This window comes from Sinohyriopsis cumingii, chromosome 4 (assembly GCF_028554795.1).
Source record: "Sinohyriopsis cumingii isolate HCF-2022 chromosome 4, ASM2855479v2, whole genome shotgun sequence".
Classification (NCBI taxonomy): Eukaryota; Metazoa; Mollusca; class Bivalvia; order Unionida; family Unionidae; genus Sinohyriopsis; species Sinohyriopsis cumingii.
The window spans coordinates 5,157,512-5,179,820 of record NC_142964.1 but is presented as its reverse complement, the minus strand read 5'-3'; the positions used below and the strand labels follow the sequence as shown (position 1 = coordinate 5,179,820).

Below are 22,309 nucleotides of genomic sequence, written 5' to 3'. Positions count from 1 at the left end.
TATTCATCCTTAATTAAGTACATGTAGTGATGTCCCCCAAGCATATCTTCTGGGCGGTCTACGATGACGTTTGTCACCCTAGGCCTCCCTCCCGGAGATGTATGCTTTGGGGTTCCAAGATGTGAATGTCCTTAATTAAGTATATGTATATGCCTGTAATCTGCCACAACACTCGAGTGGAGATCTACGGCATTGTACTGTCCATGTATGCCTGCAATCTGCCACAACACTCGAGTGGAGATCTACGGCACTGTACTGTCCATACAAAAAACGGGGTCAAAAATGACCCCAATAATTTTATTAAAATTTTTGATATTAGAAATAAGATGTTTTATAAGAATAATGAATATCGAAGACATCAATAATATATTAACTGAGATTTCAAAATTAAAAAATCAAGGAATTGAATTATCTGATGGTCTCGACAGTGAAAAAATATTATCCGATTATGAGATTATTAACGAACAGTCGAAACGGGGGCGTTTTACCCTGGCCCGCGAGTATTTTTTTATAAAACGATTACAACATACGATTAATGAGAACCTGTACCACAATGACGCAAATGCATTCATTGGACTATTTACTGCCGTTGAAATAATACGAAAAAAACTCGGACGTGTTTATGAACGACGCCGGGAGATTTCTAGTAAGATCAAAAACATTAGAAGGATTATAGACGAAAACTCCGTGGAGCTCCCGATGGTACACTCGGCGGAAAATTAGAAAATTGCGGATCAATTTACAATAATGGTAGGTGAATCACTTACTACTCGGCTAGCCAGAGAGCGGCTAGCAGCGCTTAAAATGTTTATACCGTTACGAGACAGAGTGAGAGAGAAACTTCAAACGCGACAACAAATGCAAACCGATTTTACTGTTGGAAGCGAACAACTCTTTGCCCCGGTAACTAAAGCGACTAAGGATGTTACAGCGGCAACTGTACCCGTTCTTGGTGCGCTTGAAAAGATAGCGGCAGAGACAAAACAAACAAAAAGGTCTTTAGAAACACTCCCTGCAAAAATAGCGGCTGCTACAACACGGAGGCCACCACCACTCGCTATAACCGAACCACAAGAACCTTATGTTACAATGGCCGACGAGGAAGAATTAGGTGCTACTGCGAAAGAACCAGAAGAAGAAATACCCGAAGAAACACCAGAAGAAGAAATACCGGAAGAAAAAGAGGGGAATATACCCCGTATTGTACTCAAGAAGAGCACAATAGATGAAATTAGAGGCTTCAGCAACAGGGAAGAATTAATTAATTTTACTGCCAACAATTTTGCTAAGAACATACGAGATAAGAAGCATATCAATAGCGGTTACGAGAAAAATATAAAGTCGTTAAAGGACTGGGCAAGAATAGTGTATTTAGCGAGTAAACATAAAGATGCATTACCACATCGTAGTAAATCCGATTACGACGCATTCCACAAGGAAGTTAAGAGTATAACACCAAAAAAAGGAAAAGGATACTCTGTTGGTAAAGAATCCTACGGCGTTACCTGTCCTAATAGTGTTCTCAGTGATATATCACGGCTGGAAGTACTAATCGGAGGAAAACGAGCCGGAAATAACTCTACGGAAATAATCAATGAGGCTGCTGATATTTGCAAGCGGTTATTTGCAGGCGGTATTATGGACATTAATGCATATCGAACGCTCATAGACGAACTCGTGGATGATTAATTGGAAAACTGGTGTTTTTAATAAGGATGATCATACACTACAACCATGATAAACCAGTACTCGTCTACGTGGTAAACTCGCGATTGCCTGTTTACCGCGCGTACTATGGAGATGGTCTCGGTAGCACCATTGCGGGGTTATTTACAAGAATGGCTCCAAAAGTAGCGCCGTTAGCCAAACAATTAGGAATGAAGGCTATTGATGTTATTCGTGATAAGGGTATTAGTGCCATTGGAGATGTTGCCGGAAGGGCGTTTTCAGCCGCGCGGGACAAACTAATGTCATTGGTGAAATTCAGGAGAAAAAAACAGAAACCACCGGTAATGCCATCAACGACAGTGATGCCTGCAAATGTCAGTAAAGTAATAAATAACGCCGTGGAAGAAAAATTAGAGTCGTTGGCGACGACTTCGCCATCCGCCGATGCGGCAACCAACGCGCTCATGAACGCGATAGCGGGGAGTGGTTTAAATTCAAAGAATTTACGACGAAAAAATCGCAATTGAAAACATCAACATGATAAATAATAGAATGTTTGCGCGTACCGCTGATCCCGCGTTTGATATGGACGCCCCAGTACGCAGGGATGATTCTGTCCGTGATTATCAATATTATTCTTATTATGCAGCGCAACCTGACCTACGATCGCGAATTGAACTTCAAGTCCAAGATACCAGTAAATATTTTTTGCCGTGTGAAGCGTTTATCGAAATCGAGGGAGAACTCGTGACAAATGCCGCCGATAATGCACCATACGCAGATGACCATCGTGTTCGAGTTGGCTTCGTCAACAACGGTATCATGGCGTTATTTGAGAGCGCCAGATATCTTATTGACGGGCGAGAAATTGAATCAATAGAACGCGAGGTTGATGTTGCAACGACGATAATTGGGTTAGCGAGATACTCGGATGATTATACAAGATCGGCGGGCCCATCTATGATGTTTGCGAAGGACACCACCAATAACGCTGACCATATTCAGTACATCAACGTGCTGGCGGAAAGAAATACCGCAACTGACCCACAGGCTGAAGCAGCCAATCCAGACCGCAGAGCAAGACCAGGCGCTAATTTCAATATTATAAAAAGCACCAACAATGATTACAATCTAGGATTCGCAGCACGAGTAGGAATGTTGCAAGGACCACGCCGACAGTTTTCATGCGCGATTCCACTCCATCACATATTTGGATTCTGCAGAAATGTCAGAAAAGTTGTCTATGGGGCTAAGCATACAATCGCGCTGACGCGAAGGGGCGATGATAACAATGCAATATGGCGTGCTGCTGGCGTCGCTGCCGGTAAAGTCATTTTAACTAAAATGGCATTGTGGATGCCGGTGCTGACTCCATCAGTTACCACGGAAGCACGATTGTTAGCATTTATGGAACAGGGAGGGAAATCGTTGTTGAGTTGGCTAGCGGTAACAACTGATGCTAAAGAGGATAACGTCGCCGATACGTTTACATGGCACCTGGCATCAAAACAAGGTGTTTCAGCCCCGCGTCATATATTCATAGCGCTGCAGAATAGGGAACGATTGGGCAGTCAAGAACACAGCCATATGATATTTGATCAATTAGGAGTCAGGGATGTTTCGCTGAGAATAAACGGACAACAGGAACCATCCGAGGATATACAGCTTAATTACGGCAACAACCATATCGCACGTGTGTATCATCGATTGCTGTCGTATATGGGTCGTGATCAAAACGTCGACACTGGTTTGCAAATATCACAACTTGATTTTAAAAACCTGTATCCGATTTATTATTTTTCGCTGGAACATCTTGATTTAACGAGACAATCCGTCGTTGATATACACTTCCGAGCTCGTATAGCCCCGGGTGGTGTTAATTATAGAGCGGTTGCTGTCATTCTCAGCGATAAATCAATGCTGTTGGAAGGCGTTGGTGGACGAATGAGAATCGTTGATGCACCAGTGGAAAACATGTAATTGAAAACACAAACGCGTTTACAATAAAATGTCGTATAGTGTCGTCAGTGTAGAGTTGACTGATGGTCAAGTCAAGAAATTACGATCAAAGTCGGCTAAACAATGCGGAACCACAATAACGCTGAAGCCGTCACAGATGGCGGGTGGTAATCATAAGATATCGTTGACGGCGCGTCAAATAAAACATTTCAATGATGCGATGAAGAATAAAAAGGGTGTTCAAATAGATTTTTCCGCCGCAGCAATTAAAAACATGGAAAAGACCGGTGGGATATTTCCGCTGTTAGCTGCGATTCCAGCGTTGATTGCCGCGGCCGCACCAGCAGTGGCTAAGGCGGCGGCGTTGGGGGCCGTTGGTACCGCGGCGGGAATGGCATTAAAGAAGGCAACCGGGAAAGGCTACAAAAAAAAACGACCCGTGGCCGGAAAGGGTCTAAGACTACCGGGAACCCCGTATTCATGGTATTCGGGAAAGGGTCTAAGACTACCGGGAACCGTTTATTAACTCGGGAGTCAATGACTCCTGAGTCTATGACTCCAATGTCTAATTTTGATTTAATAGACGCCGCAAACGCGTTAGCGATAAAAAACTTCAGAGGTGTTTTTATGAGGGATCAATTACCGGCGGCCCCAAGGAATACTGAAACAGGCATAATTAACCTCGATGGGTCCTCCGGAGCGGGAACTCATTGGGTTGCGTACGCGATTGATCCGCGTGCAATCGTCTATTTTGATTCATACGGGTTAGCCCCGCCGAAAGAGTTCATGCGGTATGTCCGGGCGTGTTCAGCCCCGGCGTGTTCAACCCGGGTTTTTTATTCCACGCTGCCAACACAGCAATTGAGTGACCCACCGATATGTGGCCGTGAGGTATTGAACGTACTCGCGGCGATTTCATCATCGCGAAAACCACCTCATGTGGTTGTAAACGAATACACTAGTGGGGTCGTAGAAGCTCAACGGATTTTAGAGAATAACATTTACAATAATAATGATTGATATCTGGGGACGACCGGTTTCGGCGCTGAAAGAATACACGGAAACGGCCGCCGCCGACATAAAAAAACTAATTGAGGATGAAATCGCTGATATGTTGAATCTAACAAGTGTTGACCCGGGCGAAATAGTTGTATTTCAAGACCGCCAGGGTAAATTGAAATCCGGTAATATGTCACTGAATGACGTTTTAATACGACAGCGTGATGCCGCCGAGGACACTATCGCGTTGTATACCGTCGACGGACGACTCAAACCGGGTGGACATATATCAGCGGTGACGGATAGGGTAACATTAGTCCAGGACGGTTTTACAAGGTTAGATAGATCGGTGACCGAACTTGACGCGCAGGTGAAAAAATCTGTCGCCGAGGTGAAAAAATCTGTCACCGATATACAACTCACTACCGCTAGTTTTTTTGGAACCCCGACGGTAACCGAACCGAATCTTGCAACAATAAAAAATACTATTTTGGAGTTTACGACGCTGTCGGGCCAATTTACCTCGTTACGAAAAAATGTTAACAGGATCGATGACAACTTTGATAAATTCCTTGGTAAAAAAAATGCCAAACCGGATGAAATCACAATAACTATAAATGATATCACTGCGTATGGACAGGAAATAAAAACAATCAAAACTGATGTTGCAACAAACAAAAGGAGTGTAGACGCGCATGAACGGGAAATAGAAATAATCGGCGCTAATGTTGCAACGATCATAAATAATGTAGACTCGCATGGACGGAAAATAGAAACAATCAAAACTGATGTTACAACGATCATAAATAATATGGACACGCATACACAGGAAATAGGAACAATCAAAACTGATATTGAAGCGAACAAAAAGGGTGTGGACGCGCATACACAGGAAATAGGAACAATCAAAACTGATGTCGAAGCGAACAAAAAAAATGTAGACGCGTATTGGCGGGGAATAGGATTAATCAAAACTGATGTTGCAGCGAACAAAAAAGGTATAGACGTACATACATATGAAATAGGAACAATCAAACTTGATGTTGCAGCGAACAAAAAAAGTATGACCGAGAATACACGGGAAATAGAAACAATCAAAACTAATGTTGCAACGAACAAGAATAATATAGACGCGAATTTGCGTAGAATAGAAATAATCAAAACTGATGTTGAAGCGATTAAAGACGGACTACCGAGAATAACAGAGCAACTCGAAACTAATATTGAAGCGAACAAAAAAAATGTAGACGCGTATGGAGGGGAAATAAAAACAATCAAAACTGATGTTGAAGCGATTAAGGACAAACTACCTAGAATGACAGAGCAACTCGAAAAAATGAAAACACCTCATGGGATCATCGGCAGTGGCGTATACACGGTTCAATACGGATCATTCGATTGGACTCCTACGCGTAATGCAATAGATGTCACCGCAATTGTTAAGGGTATTTATCGATTGACATTGATTTCGGCGATGCAGTTCAGTATATCATCGCCGAGTTCATCCGGGTTTAACAATACAATATCAACAATCATCGACAAGGATACAATCGAACGGTTTATAATTAAAGCCGTTGATAGCAGTCTATTTAGGGCAAACATCACATGGTATGCGGAATTTGTAGTGGATCTAAGTAATTAAAAACACTAGCTCTTTTAAAATAAAAATGACCACCAAGGAAATTGAATCAGAGGTATCACCGACGTCACATCAATATCGATTCGATACCGCAAAAGAATTTTCCGCGAACTTGAAAACGCTTTCCGAACAATACCGTGTAAAAATAAAAAAATACCGTCGTAAAATAACCGCCATCGACGCGGTCGTGTACTCGGTGTCGGGTATAATAGCCGGTACCGGTGTTATTTTATCCACGGTAACCACGATAGCCCCGATCGCTGTTCCAATCGCTGTCTCCGCAATGACAACAGTTGCTGGAGTCGCCAACGCAATCACTAAAAAGATATCATCGTGTTTTCAGAAAAAACTCAACGAGTATACAGTAAAACATCAAATAGTATCCGACGCATACTCGAAATTATCCGGGTTGATCTCGTTATCGATTGATAATTTGTTCGTATCCGATGTTGAATTCTCCACGATGGTCCAGTTGTATAGCTCCGCGATGTCAAAAATCGAGGATTTTCAACTGGAAGCCGGAACCACCTCAATGGGCTCTGGTTATTAATATTAAACACTAAAGACAACAAATAATAATAATGTCACTGAACCCCGAAGGGTTTCAATTACTTCAGCGGATCGCGGAGAACACCACTCCGGTACAAACAAATATGATATCGATAACATCAACGAAACCCGAATTCAGTGTAAACTTTCCATCACCGGTTCCAGTGAAGGAAATAGCGCTGGCAAAATTGCGAGTATATCACAGTTGGCCTAATATTCGAGCGGACGCATTTAACGGACAACAACCTAATAACTCGCTGGTTTTTGCACGGAAAAATAAACCCGATGGAACCCCAAACTGGGAGGAGGTTACAATACCAACTGGGTCATACCAAATAGAACAAATCAATAAAGAATTTCAACGCAGGATAAAATCGATCACAGGAAAGGAATCAAAAATCGCTATTACGGTTCATGAACCGACGTTATCGTCGACGATTGAAATAAGCACACCGGGGTATATGGTTGATATTTATAACAGTTCAATAAGAACCATACTAGGATGGCCTAAGAATCCACCTTATGAAAACCCCGAGGGCAAACAATCGTATCATGAGATTAATCCCAATTATCGAGATGTTTTGTTTGTTATGAAAAACTCGTCACCCCCCGACTGGTTTACATTTCAAGACAGGAATACCATGTATTGGTATTTTAGGTACGAGAAAACTCCTGGATCGGTCGTCGAGGTCGAAGTTAATTTAAATGATATCGATAGGTTTTTTATCGAGATTAATCGTATTTACCAATCACAACTAGAACAGCTACGGGAAACAAAAGCACAAAAACACGTTGAGGTGTTAAATCAACTTATATCAGACATGGAATATATCAATGAAAGAATCATCGGGGTAATATCCACTAGCAGAATTGATAATAAACAAAAATTCCTAACCGAGTATAATATCGCAGAAGCCGATTTACCCGATTTTAAGTTTCCAAGATACAACACGCCAGAACTAAGAAAGTCTCTTAATGATTTTATCGGTCCATCAACTTATATCCTCAGACACGATAACGGGGATGATGGTAGGCATATTGCTCCATACAACGTAAATATCGCATCGGTGATAGCAATCAATCTAGTGTGTGATGTTATCGAAGGGAGTTACCAGGTAGATACCAATCAATCAAATCAAGCTCAACAGGGATATATCCTTTATTCATTTTCACCAACAGCCCCTCCGGGATTTTTAATCGTTGAGAATCCGATTAATCCGGTCTATATGCGATGCCATGATCGGTTTTTAACGAGAATTAATTTTAAACTCACCGATCAGTCAAATAACCTAATTGATCTACAGGAGGAGGAGTTAGTGATCACTCTGTTTGTAAGATCATTGTAAATAACCACTTAGCAGCAGAGGGGGCGATGACATCGACGCGGTCGTCGATGTGCTTACCGGACGCTGACGACACTGGGGATCGGCGCGCAGAAGGTGTTAATTAAACCAAATGACGTCACCATCGTGTAGGATGGACCGTCGTCGTTTTTTTTTTACCAGGCGCTGACGACACTAGATCGTTGAGTGCAGAAAGTATTAATTAAGCAAAATAACGATTGGACAAAATGTCCGATTCGCCCCCTCTGCTGCTTCTGATACTGTTGATATTTGGGAGTCTGTCTGAATTGCTATTTCACATGAGGTTACTTGCTCATTGACCCTTCCCTGTGCTGATTTAATAGCATGTAACTGTAGTTTTAATTCTTCGATTTGGGTCTCCAATTTCCTAATTGTTTTTTGATGTACACACATGGAGAAATCATTAAGGCTTAAGCCATCACTGCTGTGGTCATGATTTATGGAGCGTGTAATTGCCTGACACTCTGGAGGGGTGTTAATTTTATTGCCTGAGTCATTTAGGTCAAAGACTTTAGTAACTGTTTCATGTTTGGTACTACATCTAGTTACTGGTGTAGATGTCAGCATATAAATGCCTTTAGCATGGGTATTCTCATCCTGTTTACATTTACAGATAATATGATCTAACCATGTGAGACTGTTCAGCCCCTGTATATGTAAGACACATGTTGTTTTATACAATGTAGCTGTCACAGTGTTTTTCTCTTTTGTTCTGTAGATAATACCATTTTGTACACTTGAACTGCATGAAGTCATGCAAGGTTCTGAATCCAATATCTGTTTTACAAACTCAAACTTTTGTGGATCTATATTCACAGTGATACTGTATTTATTATGTTTGACCCTCAAGAATTCTGGAGTGTCAGCCATAATGGATAATTCCAAATCATCATCTGCACCATTGTTTTCATTTTTATTCTGAACATGACTTTCCTGCATGGGATTATCTGTGTGGCTCTGATCTTCAGGTATATCAGACATACTAAAGCCAGAGAATGATGCAGAAAAGGTTGAGCTGAGTGTGTTGAGTAAGGAACCTACAAGGCTGGTATTTAAATATGTTTCCATGATTCTGATATTTTCAGCTTGTTCATAGCAGTGATAGCAAAAGTATATCAGATCCTTATTTATGACTAGCACATATCCATAAACTTTTGAATGAAACTTGCATAATGTGTTTGAGTTGGTATCAACTGAAGTTCAGATATGGTAGGTGTAGTTCAATTTCAAGTATATCCACTTCGGTAGCCATCTTGGATAGCCAAAAATCCTTTGTTCTGAACAGGTTTCCAAATTCACTTGAATACATGAACATGTGCACATAAAATTTCACTTACACTAACTTAATATTGTCATAAATCCACAGTATAAATGATGGCTACAGGTATTAGCATATTTAACACCAGTTTTTACATCAAGTTCATGGAGCTGAGTGGAGCTGTGTTAAGACCACATATACATGGCAGCCATCTTTGATGACCTATCAAATGACTGACAGCTAAACAAAAATCTACTGAATTTTCCATATACATCAAATGACTGACAGCTAAACAAAAATCTACTGAATTTTTCACAAACATCAAATGACCACAGCTGAACAAAAATCTACTGAATTTTTAATATACATCAAATGACCACAGCTAAACAAAAATCTACTGAATTTTTAATACACATCAAATGACTGACAGGTAAACAAAAATCTTCTGAATTTTTAAAATATATCAAATGACTGACAGCTGATGGTAGAGTGGTGGATCTTGTCAATATGACAATGCATTAGTTTAATTTCATTTATTTCTAGAATATATTAATTGTTAAACGATAAGTGGTCATTCTACCACATGCAAATAATAATTATTATAGTACACATATAAATAAAGTAATATCTTTAAAGATGAAAAAACAAAGTGTCAAGATGTTGATCTGAGATCTTGAAGATCTATACCTAACTGTTAAAACTGACACCTCAAATAAACAAATACACTTAGTTTATCCAATTTACCTTAAACATCTGCCAAACTAGACGTTAAAGGGTAAAAGTGACAAACTGAAAATGATGACCTTGAAAACAGGACACAAAATACTGTGTATAATGCACCCTGAAGTGATCATACATAAGTGTACCACATGACATCAATTAATCTGGAATTGGATTGATGGAATGAAAGATAAGTAAAATGTACAGTACTGTTTGAAAAGGCTGGGAAAATAGATTCTTGGCTTATGGAAAAGAAGCTCTTGAACACTATGACCACTCTTTCCAATGTCTCATTCCTGACTCTGGTTCTCCAAGCCTTATTTTACTCTCTCCTCTGTTACCCAGACCAGGGAAGAATAAAACTATCCCTCATGATTTTATTGTTACATTTTACAAAGAAAGAAGGAAGGAACTTGGCAAAGGGAAGAAAAGCTGCTGAACATTTAGACCACTCACTCCAATGTCTTGTTCCTAACAGTACAGTTCTCTCAGAAAACAAAACTATCAATCAAAATGCCTGATAATTTTTAATACAAACGTTTTTGTCTTTAAAGATTTATACATACAGTTAAGTTATAATTACATCCACAGTGTATTTGATACATTTAAATACACTGCCCTTGTTCCCAACAGTACAGTTCTCTCAGAAAACAAAACTATCAATCAAAACGCCTGATAATTTTAATACAAATTTTTTTTGTCTTTAAAGAATTACACATACAATTAAGTTATAATGACATCTGCAGTGTATTTGATACATGTAACTACACACAAAGAAAGAGACAAAAGTGAATCAAGTTGTTTACAAAGGTATACACATACTTTGAAATGTTTAGGGTTTCCAGGGACAAAAGGTGACATATTCCATCTGGGACGCTGTCTAAATTGTTATCTTTGAGGTTCAGCTCATGTAGACAGTGTGACAATGATTTGGGAAATGCCAGCTGTCTCCTCTCAAAGTTCACAGGAAGTATCTTTTTACCTCTTCTGACTAGTCTTTCCAATGGAGATCTAAAATGCAAAGAATCGTTGATAATAGCCATAGCAGAGTGTTACGTTGTATATGTATCAGTACAGCAGAATGGCAAAAATTCAGTAAAATAATAGAAAACAAAAAGGCAAACATCACATCTGACCTAGTTCTAGTGAATATAAAGCCTCATACCAAATTTAGTTTCAGTCCTTCAAAAGTTACTAAGTGGAAACAAAATTCTGATCCACCTGAATGGGAAAGTTCTAAGAATGTTCTAAGCTAATCCGGAGCCATTATTCTGCTCTTCCTTTTTGCAAAATAATTGATGAAAATCAGTCATGACATGGGTAATTTTAATGTAAAGTTTCATATGATATTTCTTAAAAAGATATTGAGAAGCAACAAAATTCTGATGCAACTGAAAGGTAAAGTTCAAATAGGGGTTGAAAATGAAAAAAAAATTGCTCCAAGTCTTTTTAATGTAAAGCTTCCAACTAATTTAGACTGAATCCATGAAGTCCTTTAAAAGCTATTGCATGAAATGAATTTTGTGGTGGACATGACATGATAAGAGCATACAAAACAATTTTGTCATATTCTGGTAAAACATCCAGATTTGCTGCTTTAAATTCCACCATAAAATGCATGGAATTTGTATAGGCATTTTTAGTAATCAACTTTCGTCCCTTGAGATGGAAACTCTTCACTGCCAACTATGACTTCCAGGGACAAAGTAATCAACAATGGCATTCATGGACAAAGGAATCTTTAAATGTGACTTTTAGCACACCAAATGACAATGCATATAACAACAATTCTTCAAAATGATATGATGTGTGGTTAAAAAATAGAAATTGTAACAGCAGTAGCACAAGGAAATTTAGTAAAACCTTCTCTGTGAATAACACAAACAAGATTGGTTATCTGTTGCAGAAATACTGTCCCAACAAAAAATTACAATTAAAAAAATGGGTATCCAATGGAAAAATATTTACTCACATTTCCTAAACACATGTATTTAACTATCTTGAAGTTTAGGATAACAAACCTTTAATCACCTGCTGAAACTTGTCAATGGAATAAAATTCCATATGAAGAAAATGTAATAAATGTCAAAGTAATGTGTTGTGTGATGAATTCCATTACCTCTATGAGTGTGAGTTCTTTAGGGAGGCTAGAGTGAATTTGATTAAGAAATATTACTACATATGCACAAGAAGAAATATTACTACATACACGCAAATAAAAGGTCAACATTTAACAACAAAGTAAGAAATTACTGGCAAAAAGTGTTAGCAAAATTATGAATGAATTAGAAACTAAACAGAGGCTACCTATCTTGATTAAATATTCCATTTGTCTGAGACTCTTTTAAATATGAAAAATGTTTTCATTTAAACCATATAACACTTTTCTTTAGAACACATTTCTTTAGATACTCCATGTACTGGATTTCCCAACATAAATCGTCATCCAAAGGCTGCAAATATTTGTTGTACCAAGACATTATATAAAACAGTACAACTACTGCCAACAGTTGTCAAATGTTTAGCAACAATGCAAAATTGCTATCCCAAAAATAAATTATTTTGTAGAAATAATAACAATAGGCCCTTGTGGGCCAGAAAACAAACACCTTGATGACATTTAACTAAAAGCACCAAGAAATCAGGGTCAGTAGGATGCTTTCTGTAGAAATTACTTCCGATGCTGTTGATAGCACATCTTATGAAAAAAAATAATCTTTCATGTTTTCTCTTTCTACTCCTACTTCACCCATATTTGATACAATATCAGCATCATTTATCCACTAATGAAAGGCATTTACGCTAGGTGTCTTTATGTCAACATTGATCAAAGTGTGTTGAGCGGTATTTGGAGGCAAGAATGTTCATTGATACGTGAGAAATATTATCTCCCTTGCTGTACACAAATATTCTATAATAATGGATTGGAACAATAATGAATAATATACCTTATGGATCGAACTTAATCAAACTTAACAAATTGACGACTGACTGACAATACAAATGAAGCTGACATGCTGTGCTCACAAACTGATGAATCTGTAAAATTGGAGTTGCCTCCCTGTCAGTATGAAACACAAGATTCAACCAAAAGCAAACAAAATAAACGAAAGCGTCATGGCTAGATTTACACTCATAGATCTCTTATGTCACACTCATCAAAATGTTTGCACAGATTTATTCCATAAGACCTAAATTTTATTTGTGACCATACACATGCCAATGACCACATACAACTTAATGACATTCTTACTAATAAACACAGTTTGTACTGCCTCAGTACATTACACCTGCGTTATATATTTTAAAAGTCAGATGACATTAAAGAGAAAAAACAAAACATGTGCATGTTTACTTTCAAATTAATCCCTGCAAACTCTGAAGAACAATCAACAGATTAATCTAAGGCTAAACCTGTGGCTGACTTACACTCACATGTCAGCATCTATCATGTACTGAACTGATAGTTAGTTTTAGTCATTGTGTCAAAGGACCATCACATCCAAATAAAGCCACTTAACTGCTATGAAAGCACTTGAATATGTTCTGAAAATGCTTGTGGACATTACCCTGACAGTAGATCACTCTCTTCACATTTGAACAGAAAACGCCATATCACATTTTTGTATGATTACACTAAAACCAAATGAAATAATTCAATTAAAATGTGACTTTTATAACAGTACTTCTTTAATCATGAATTTTTTTATTACAGTTCACTACAAAAGAAATTTACCAACACTCTGATTCATCAACATCATGTTTTGTTCTATGCTGATAAAATATTTTTGAAATGGAAAATCTTAAAAAAAATATACAATTTATTAAAAAATTTGTTAATTTCATGATGATGATAAATTTCAACATATAGGCTACCATTTTCAACATAAAAATGAGTGACATAAAAGACATTTACCGATTCTGATTGCAAATTTTTCAAATTATGCAAATAGTAACCTATTTTTGACCTCTTCTTCAAGAAAAAAGAATCTGGTCCATATCTGCCTCTGGTCTCCAAGTAATACGGTCGCTCTACAGTGAGTGAAGTGTTATTTTTATAATGTTATTATATTTTATACTAAATCAGCATTATTTTTCCATTACTGAGAATCCTTTATGCCAGGATTCTTTCTGTCAAAGTTAGTTATGTTGAGTGGTATTTCGAGATATTAAAGAGGTTTAATTTTTTTCTATATTTAGCAACATTACCATATTTTAGCAGATTAATTAAAGGTGAATAACAAATGTATAAACTTTCATCAACTTGAAAGTGCTTCTTGCATGGATATTTTCTGTCAAATTTGGTAAAATTCTGTTGAGCAGGTTTTTTATGATAAGTCCATTAAGGACTCACAGTACTAATTCAGCTACCATAGTAAACCTATGCAAACACCATGATATTAAAAATTCAACAACTTAAAATTATTGAGTATTCATTTTCAAACCTATATTTATCAGTATTGATGAAACCTGGATGTCAGCTTCTGTGTAGAGAAAAGGATATGAGCAGCACCATTTTCTGGACCTGCATGTGTTTGAAACATGTGCTATCAATTCTGCACTAAAGAGTCAGGTGCTAATTTTAGTAATGAGTGTTCCAAACTCAAGACAGTTAAAGAAATGAAATTTCATCAACAAAACAATGTCTCTATTTTTTTTCACTTACAACTAGGTTAAGCTCTTAAAAGATTATTTTTCCTAAAACATCACTTACATTATTAACCAATCCTGGACAGCCAAAACCCATATATACTCTATTTTATATTCACCCATTTCCAGGCTGGTTCCCATTTTTCCATATCATTAGTATTGTGTGTCCTTAAAGGTTTTTCTAGTTTTAATAACTGTGGCCACATCTGATGGTAGATCGCCAATACTTGAAGACATTTTACGCCTTTTATGCCTGGATATTTTCTGTCAAATTTAGTTGAGCAGTTTATGATGAGAAGTCACTCAGAGTAGTTTGTACTTTTAGATATGACAGTTATGTTGGATGGCAAATTGACATCATTTGTATCAAACTCAATTCCTTCCTGTCGGGATGCTTTCTGTTTACTGAAATTGTGCCCAGTCTTTTGACAAATTTAAAGGGTTTTCTTTTTTTTAAACGGTGCCAATATATGATGGCACATCAATAACATCTGAAGAAATATGAAAGTTCCTAATGTCATGATGGTTTCCATTAAATTTGTTCGAATTCTGTTAAGTAATTCGTTTGACAAGTTGTTTTTCTACATTTAGCAACAGTGGCCATATCTAATGGTGGTTCAGTATCCTCTGTACAAATCTGAAAGTCCTTCAAGTAGAATGCCATCAATCAAGTCCTTCATGTAGAATGCCATCAATCAAGTCTGGTTGAAATTGGTTTAGTGATTTTTAGGAAGAAGTTGAAAATAACAATTGTTGACAGATGCCTGAATGACAAAATATGACAATGGGCCACAGCATAAGCTGTCGCTCACATGGCCCACTTTGCTTTAAAGTTGGGTGAGCTAAATTGTGAAGAACTAAGATCTGGATCATCATATACATGGTTATTTATACAACTATTCACGCTTTTAAATTCGCACTAAAAATGGACAATTTACAAATTTCATTTCTTGATTTGTTTATGGTGCCAGGTGTCAAAAAGTTATGTAATATAATCAACATAAAATTATGTTTATTTTTAAGGTGAAGGCAAGACTTGAAACTATTTGTTAAAATTAACAATGCAAAGAAAATATCCATTGTATGGTAAACCATGGGGTGCAGTGTGTAAGCAGAACTACAGCAGATAAGAGTCTGTATAATTGAGTATATATGTCACTAAACGTGAACTTCATACTCTCAACAGCTTTGCTGTTGGTGTGAAATGTTCTTAGAATCAAAGGAATCAAGGTAACTCAAGTGAATTTTTTTTTTAGGTAAACAGGGTAACCACCAAGAGCATTTCTTGTGTAAAATAAACCATGTCAAAGTTTCAAATGTAATATTTATGTATGAATTGTTTTTCATTCATTGTTCGTATCCTCTACTCTTATGTACACCATATACAAGAAATTTTACCAAATCTGAATTTTGTTTGTATTTCATGTGTTCTACATTTGCATTTCATCTCCATTTGTTTTGACTTTCATCTGCATTTCATATACATTCATTCTGCATTTCATTTATATTTGTATTTTAGCTATCATCATTCCTGTAATCACTCAACTGGACTTCATTTCCCAAAGATTCAATTTACATTTTCAATAGTATGAAATGACAAGAACCAATTTAATTAATGTCTTAATAAGACTGTGCTTTAATTAACAAATCTGCATGATATTAAAATACAGCTCTGAATTTATGATAAATAAAATGCAACCTCAACTGCACTAACTGTAAATATATAGCTGTCAGGTATATTTCAGGATTTTACTATTTCAATTTGTTCCCAAAAAAATTAAACAGATACAACTTCCAATCATGATGTCATCACACTAATGGCAGTTGTTAGAACAATTTCACAGCTTGTCAGCATGAGTGAGCTGATTTTCAAATTCATTTATGAAATGTGTACTCATTCATCATTCTGTATTTTACAGTTTTCTTTCTTCAAATTACGTTCATCATTTTTCATTTATGTTTATTCTGACTTTCAATTGCATCAATTCTGCATTCTGTTTTCATTTCACTAGTAAGATTACATATTTCTGAGACTGCAATCCACAAACAATTATTTGTTAATTTTTATACAAACGATTCTGTATTCTAAGGAATATTTTGACTTTTCTTTTACTGAAAAGTCAAATGTAAATTATATGCAATATTTTTTTATTTCTGATTAATTGTACACTCCATAAAACCAGTGTAAGGAATAACAATCTGTATATTATAGGCTACAAATATGCTGACCTGGCAGTTGGTGAGGACAGATCTTGGCAGTGAGATCCCAGTAAATTGTGGCTGAGATCTAACATGTAAAGCTGGTTACAATCCCAGGTGTCAGGGTGAGGAAGACGCTCTATCTTATTCTTAGATGCATTTAGGTCCACTAAAACTTCTGTAATAAATAAAGGATACTTGTATTTAGCTGACATCCATAAATGAAAAGCTTTCATACTGAGCTCAATGTTGGGAGTAGACAAATGGATGATTGGATGTATAGACACATGCCAAAATGACCACTGAGTCAATAGGGTGTCAAAAAATGGATGGTTGGATGTATAGACACAGATGCTAAAATGAGTACTGTTTCAATAGGGTGTCGAAAAATGGATAGTTGGATGTACAGACACAGATGCTAAAATGACTACTGTTTTAATAGGGTGTCAACAAATGGTTGGTTGGATACATAGACACAGATGCCAAAATGACCACTGTGTCAATACGGTGTTGACAAATGGGTGGTTGGATGTGCAGACACAGATGCCAATATGACCAATGTGTCAAGCTTCTGTCAAGGCAGTCTCCACAACAAAAGCATCTTCCACATTTAATGAACCTGAATGTACTTTATAAAAGGACACTTGTCTCACATGGAAAAGGATACCTGTATTACATGAAAAAGGACCCATGTCTTGCATGGAAAAGAACACCTGTCTTACATGGAAAATGACACCTGTTTTTGCCTTAAACTTGTTCTTCCTAATCAAGGACATTTTACTCTGCTCCAAAATAGTGGCACTGGCTTTTCTAATTTCATTCCACACTGGTTTGATTATTAACAACAAATATAAGTCATGACACTGTTTACAGTAGGTACACCAAAATGTTCTTTACAACAGCAGTTCTTGATGGGAATCTTTATTAGGTGTTGTCATTAAAAAAAAATCCTACGTACAAACAAAACTGTAGAACTTCCAGAAAAGCTGTCTTTATAGGGGACAAACTTCTGTTAAATTTATTCTACACATGGACTGTTCTTTATATGCTGTTAAATTTATTCTACACATGGACTGTTCTTTACATGCTGTTAAATTTATTCTACACATGGACTGTTCTTTATATGCTGTTAAATTTATTCTACACATGGACTGTTCTTTATATCAATACCACATATAATCACTTATAAGTTGAGTCCTACCGCAAAAACAAAACTGACCATATCAGCCATTGCACAAACTGCAGAGACTCTTTGTATATGTTTCAACTAGAGAAAATGGAACTGCTGATTCAGAACTGAACTATGCAATTTATAATGCTTTTTAATAAAAGTGTTCTGTATAAACTGCCAAGTTTTATATGTGTCAGTGTGTCAATGCATCCCACCCCCAGCCCCAAACCAACCTCCAAGCCTCTATGTGGCTTGCAAAACCTTTAACACGAAACTTTAATATTACTTTAAAAAAAAAGACACTTATGTTTCACTATGTTTAAACAGATGAGACTATGAAAGCACTAAAATAAATGGTAAGTGTCCCTAAGATTCAGGGTCAATGTTGAAGTGTTTTAGGGATGAAATGAGGGAATTCTGAAGCATTTTTTTCTGACCACCCTGAGATCCTCCTTCTACCTGCTGCAGAAGATCCTCTTCGTAGCTGTTCTTATGACATTCTGGTGATGTGGCTTGCCCATTTCAACTGCGATTTCATCAGCAGAGAATGGATGCTTTGAATGCCTTCCTGTGTGATAAGCTTAGTATTTGAGACCCTGTCCTGCCAGCTTATCATCATCAGTCTCCCTTGGCAACCCAACTGAAAATGATTCAGTTTATTGGCATGGCATCTACACACACAATCATGGTTTCACATGTAGCTCTATTGTAGACAGATCCCTCTGTGCCCCTCCCATTCATACATAGTCTGCCAAAGGACACGCTTACTTTAGCAATTCTGGTACTGGTTTGATTATCGATGTTGACTGCACCTGACAGTGTGCTACTAAGATAGGTAAACTTGTCAGATGCCATGTGAGTTTAGCCAATTACAATGGTAGTTTCTAAGCAGTGTTTACTGGTGCCGGTTGGTACTTCACCTGTCTTTTGACAGCAGGACAATATTGGTTTGAAATTCATGGTTTCTATCAGCATTGGAGGATGAGCACAAATTATGTTAATTTTCACTTGGGGCAGTTGATCAACTGCTCCTTGCTGATAGATGACTGTTGATTGAAGAGGATGCTGCCCATCTTTATTTAAAGTATCTTATTTTGTCAGAAAGTAGTGTGATGTTGTCAGCACTCAGTATTTTTGATGATGATTGTAGCCAACAGATTGTTTTCAAAGCATTATACAAGTTTTTCATGTCATTCCTATCTGCATACGACTGACTCTCAACTGCCTTATTGCTCAGTCACAAGTCCTGCAAATCTCCGAGTTTGCATTGGACAGTCCTCTTGATGTTGTTGACGGCTGCCTTAAATGATGAAGTGCTGTCTTCTAAGCAGGCCTTTTGTAGGTGATGTTTTTCATTTAGAAGTCTCTGAATTGCATCATCATTCTGATTAAGCATATTTTGAGGTTTAAGTGTTTTGGGACCAATGGTTTTGGATACAACTGAATACACAGAGTCTCTGAAGGATGCTCAGTTTTCAATGACATTCTCTGAGTTTAAATTGTTTGTATCCAGCAGGCTGCACAGTTCTTCAACAAATGCCAGTTTCACATTTGCCTGCTTCAATTTGTGTACTTTTGCCTTGTGAACATCTGCAAAGGCTGAATCTGGATATTGAGCTTATGTCTCTTCTCCAGATAATGATGTGGTAAGACGCCAGTGCAGGAAGCATGGGTGCATCCATTGTGGTTTGGCAGACAGATGATTATGTTGATGATTAGGAGGTCATGTTCAGCACATTTTCTCAGTAGGAGGAGTCCATCATTGTTGCATTTGCAGCACCTTTTTGCCAATGACCCCTGGTCAAGTTTGTTGATCTGTGCCTGAACTGATGTCACCAAGGATGATGTGCTTGTCTGCCTTCCTGCAATAAGAGACTTGAGGTTATCATAGAATTAGTGTTTGAATTCATCTTGGCATCGATGAAAGCTGCATGTCTTTTACCTGACAGTGAGAATCTCATTTGCATTAATCAGTCATTTATGTCCTTTCGAGATATGTGTGAGTTTGTTAACTAGCAGTAATTTGACAGCAAATCCAACACAGATTCATTTCACTCTTTCTAACTTCATCCACTCTAGAAGAAGGTGTAGCTGGCTCCAGCTTCAGAGAGTTGTCCTTCAACAGCCAGGCGAGTTTCACTCAGGACTGCTAGTTTTCTGGTCCAGCTCATACTCTGCTGATGTACTGTCCATTAGTGTGCATACATTCCAGGCAATGATATTGAGTGACATCATCTTTGTCCTGGGATTCCCATCAGCCATGGTTATGCTGACCAGGGTTAAGGTGAAGCAGGAAATGCTTTGAGCACCTTTTCTAACCCCTTCTTCATGCTATGGAGGTCAGCAGTGTGATCCTAAAAATTGCTGCTCAGTCAATCAGGGGTCTGCCAAGTTCCAATCTGCTCCAGTCCAGTCTAAGGTGGCCCAGTGCCATGAGCTGTGAGCAGGTTTGCTACTACAGTTCAGTTTATCCACACCTGCTGCTCTGCCACTTGGCCATCACCACAGGACTTTAAGGAAACAACCAGATGAGAGTATTATCACGACTTGCACAAAAATTGTTGTTAAGTGAATGAAAGTTGGACCGAGTTGCCCTCACTCTCTTGTCCAGGCCTGTCTCAATCCAGTGCCATGTGAGTGTTGACACCTCTGGAAACAGGTCCAGATGCAGTGGATGGTCGTCAGTTCCTACTGCACCTGAGCTTACACCCTGCCTTATCCACATAACTCTTGCCATCTGCCTTCAGAGCAGACCTGCCAACCCTGACGAGTCCATCTCAGTAAGGCAGTTGATTTTTTTCCATAAGATTGGACAGTTTTCACTAAGGTAATCAAAATATCAACTGAAATGCTTGTAAAGTATGCGTAGACTTTATTTACCACTAGTACAGTTGCACAAATTTAGTTACAAACCCTATGCAGCTCAATGGCGTGTTGCTATCTCTCAACTTTAATTCTTGGAAATTCTTTCCAGTTCACATGAAGGCGGCAACCATATCTCCTGCCACAAGACATACTCAAATTGGCATGTGATGTCCAATAAACGTAATTGTGTCCTTTCCAGCTTTTATTAAAAAGAATCTGAAAACTCTTTTTTATTCTTCTGTGTTGATTATTAACACTCTTCTAAAAGCTTATTTTCCCTTTCATCTTAAACATGCATCGCTTCCTGAACACCATTTTAAAAAATTCTATAAACAACAGTTTGATCATGCAGATGCTTTGCTTTATCAAATAGTTACAGTTTAAAGCATCAGGGGTGCTGCTGTAAAGTTAGTCTGGTTCCCTAACTAATTTTACTAATTCTAAGATGAAACCTGGATCCAAGCGAAACATAGATGAACCAATCACTTGGATTTGTTGGCAACAATCGTTTTCCTGTAAAATTTGCTAGTATGCAGTAAGTCCAAATTTTAAGGGTAATTTTCATAAGACTTACGGCAAAATCGTAACAGTTGGCAGGTGTGTCACAGAAGGGGGATGAGCACAACTGCCTGGCCACCTGATCCACCAGCAAGGACTTACCAGAGGGAGACAAGTATAGCTGTTCACTCTGGCTCAAGAGCCAGAGGTATTACTGTCTACTATAACTTGTGGTAGCAGACACAACATACAGGTCTAATATACGAACCCTGATATATTGTTGGTTTACTGACGAAAATGGAGGGTGGTGCCAGTAAATTTGAATCAACATCATGAAATTCCCAACTTATAATAAATAGTTCTATATTTGTTACATATTCATACCCATAAAAGTCTAATGCCTGCTGGTGGATTCCTTGATGTCTGTGTTACTGCATGAGGTAAAAGTTAAAAACTAGCTGCACACAGTTACAACAGTTTCCACCCAGTTTGTACAAAAAGGAGTTAACCTATAAGAGTTGTTTTCCTTGTCTATATGATGTACAGACAGAAAAACTTGTTTTTCAGGAAGGGCTGGCTTTGGAAGAAGCAGAGATCCATTTACATTTTAATGTAATCAGACAATGTATTCACTGAAGAAACAAATAAATTAAAGAATTAATGAACTCATGGATGGATGGATAAATGAATGAATAAAGTGAGATGGAACAAAAGTTTGTCATTTAGCTAGGCACTAAGAAAGAAGGATAGGCAGATACTAAATTATTATG

The 22,309-nt window shown here is 37.7% G+C and overlaps 1 protein-coding gene across 2 annotated transcripts in view; it reads right to left on the bottom strand.

Annotated features, from left to right (window-relative positions):
* LOC149800564 (leucine-rich repeat serine/threonine-protein kinase 1-like) overlaps nucleotides 1-22,309 on the bottom strand; it is a 231,780-nt gene that overhangs the window by 130,924 nt on the left and 78,547 nt on the right. For both annotated transcript variants that reach the window (XM_089954509.1, XM_089954510.1), the window contains 2 exons: nucleotides 17,036-17,183; nucleotides 10,979-11,167 (listed from right to left, as the gene is read on the bottom strand). In XM_089954509.1, the coding sequence (XP_089810635.1) occupies nucleotides 10,979-11,167; nucleotides 17,036-17,183 (337 nt within the window). The remainder of the gene's footprint in view (nucleotides 1-10,978; nucleotides 11,168-17,035; nucleotides 17,184-22,309) is intronic.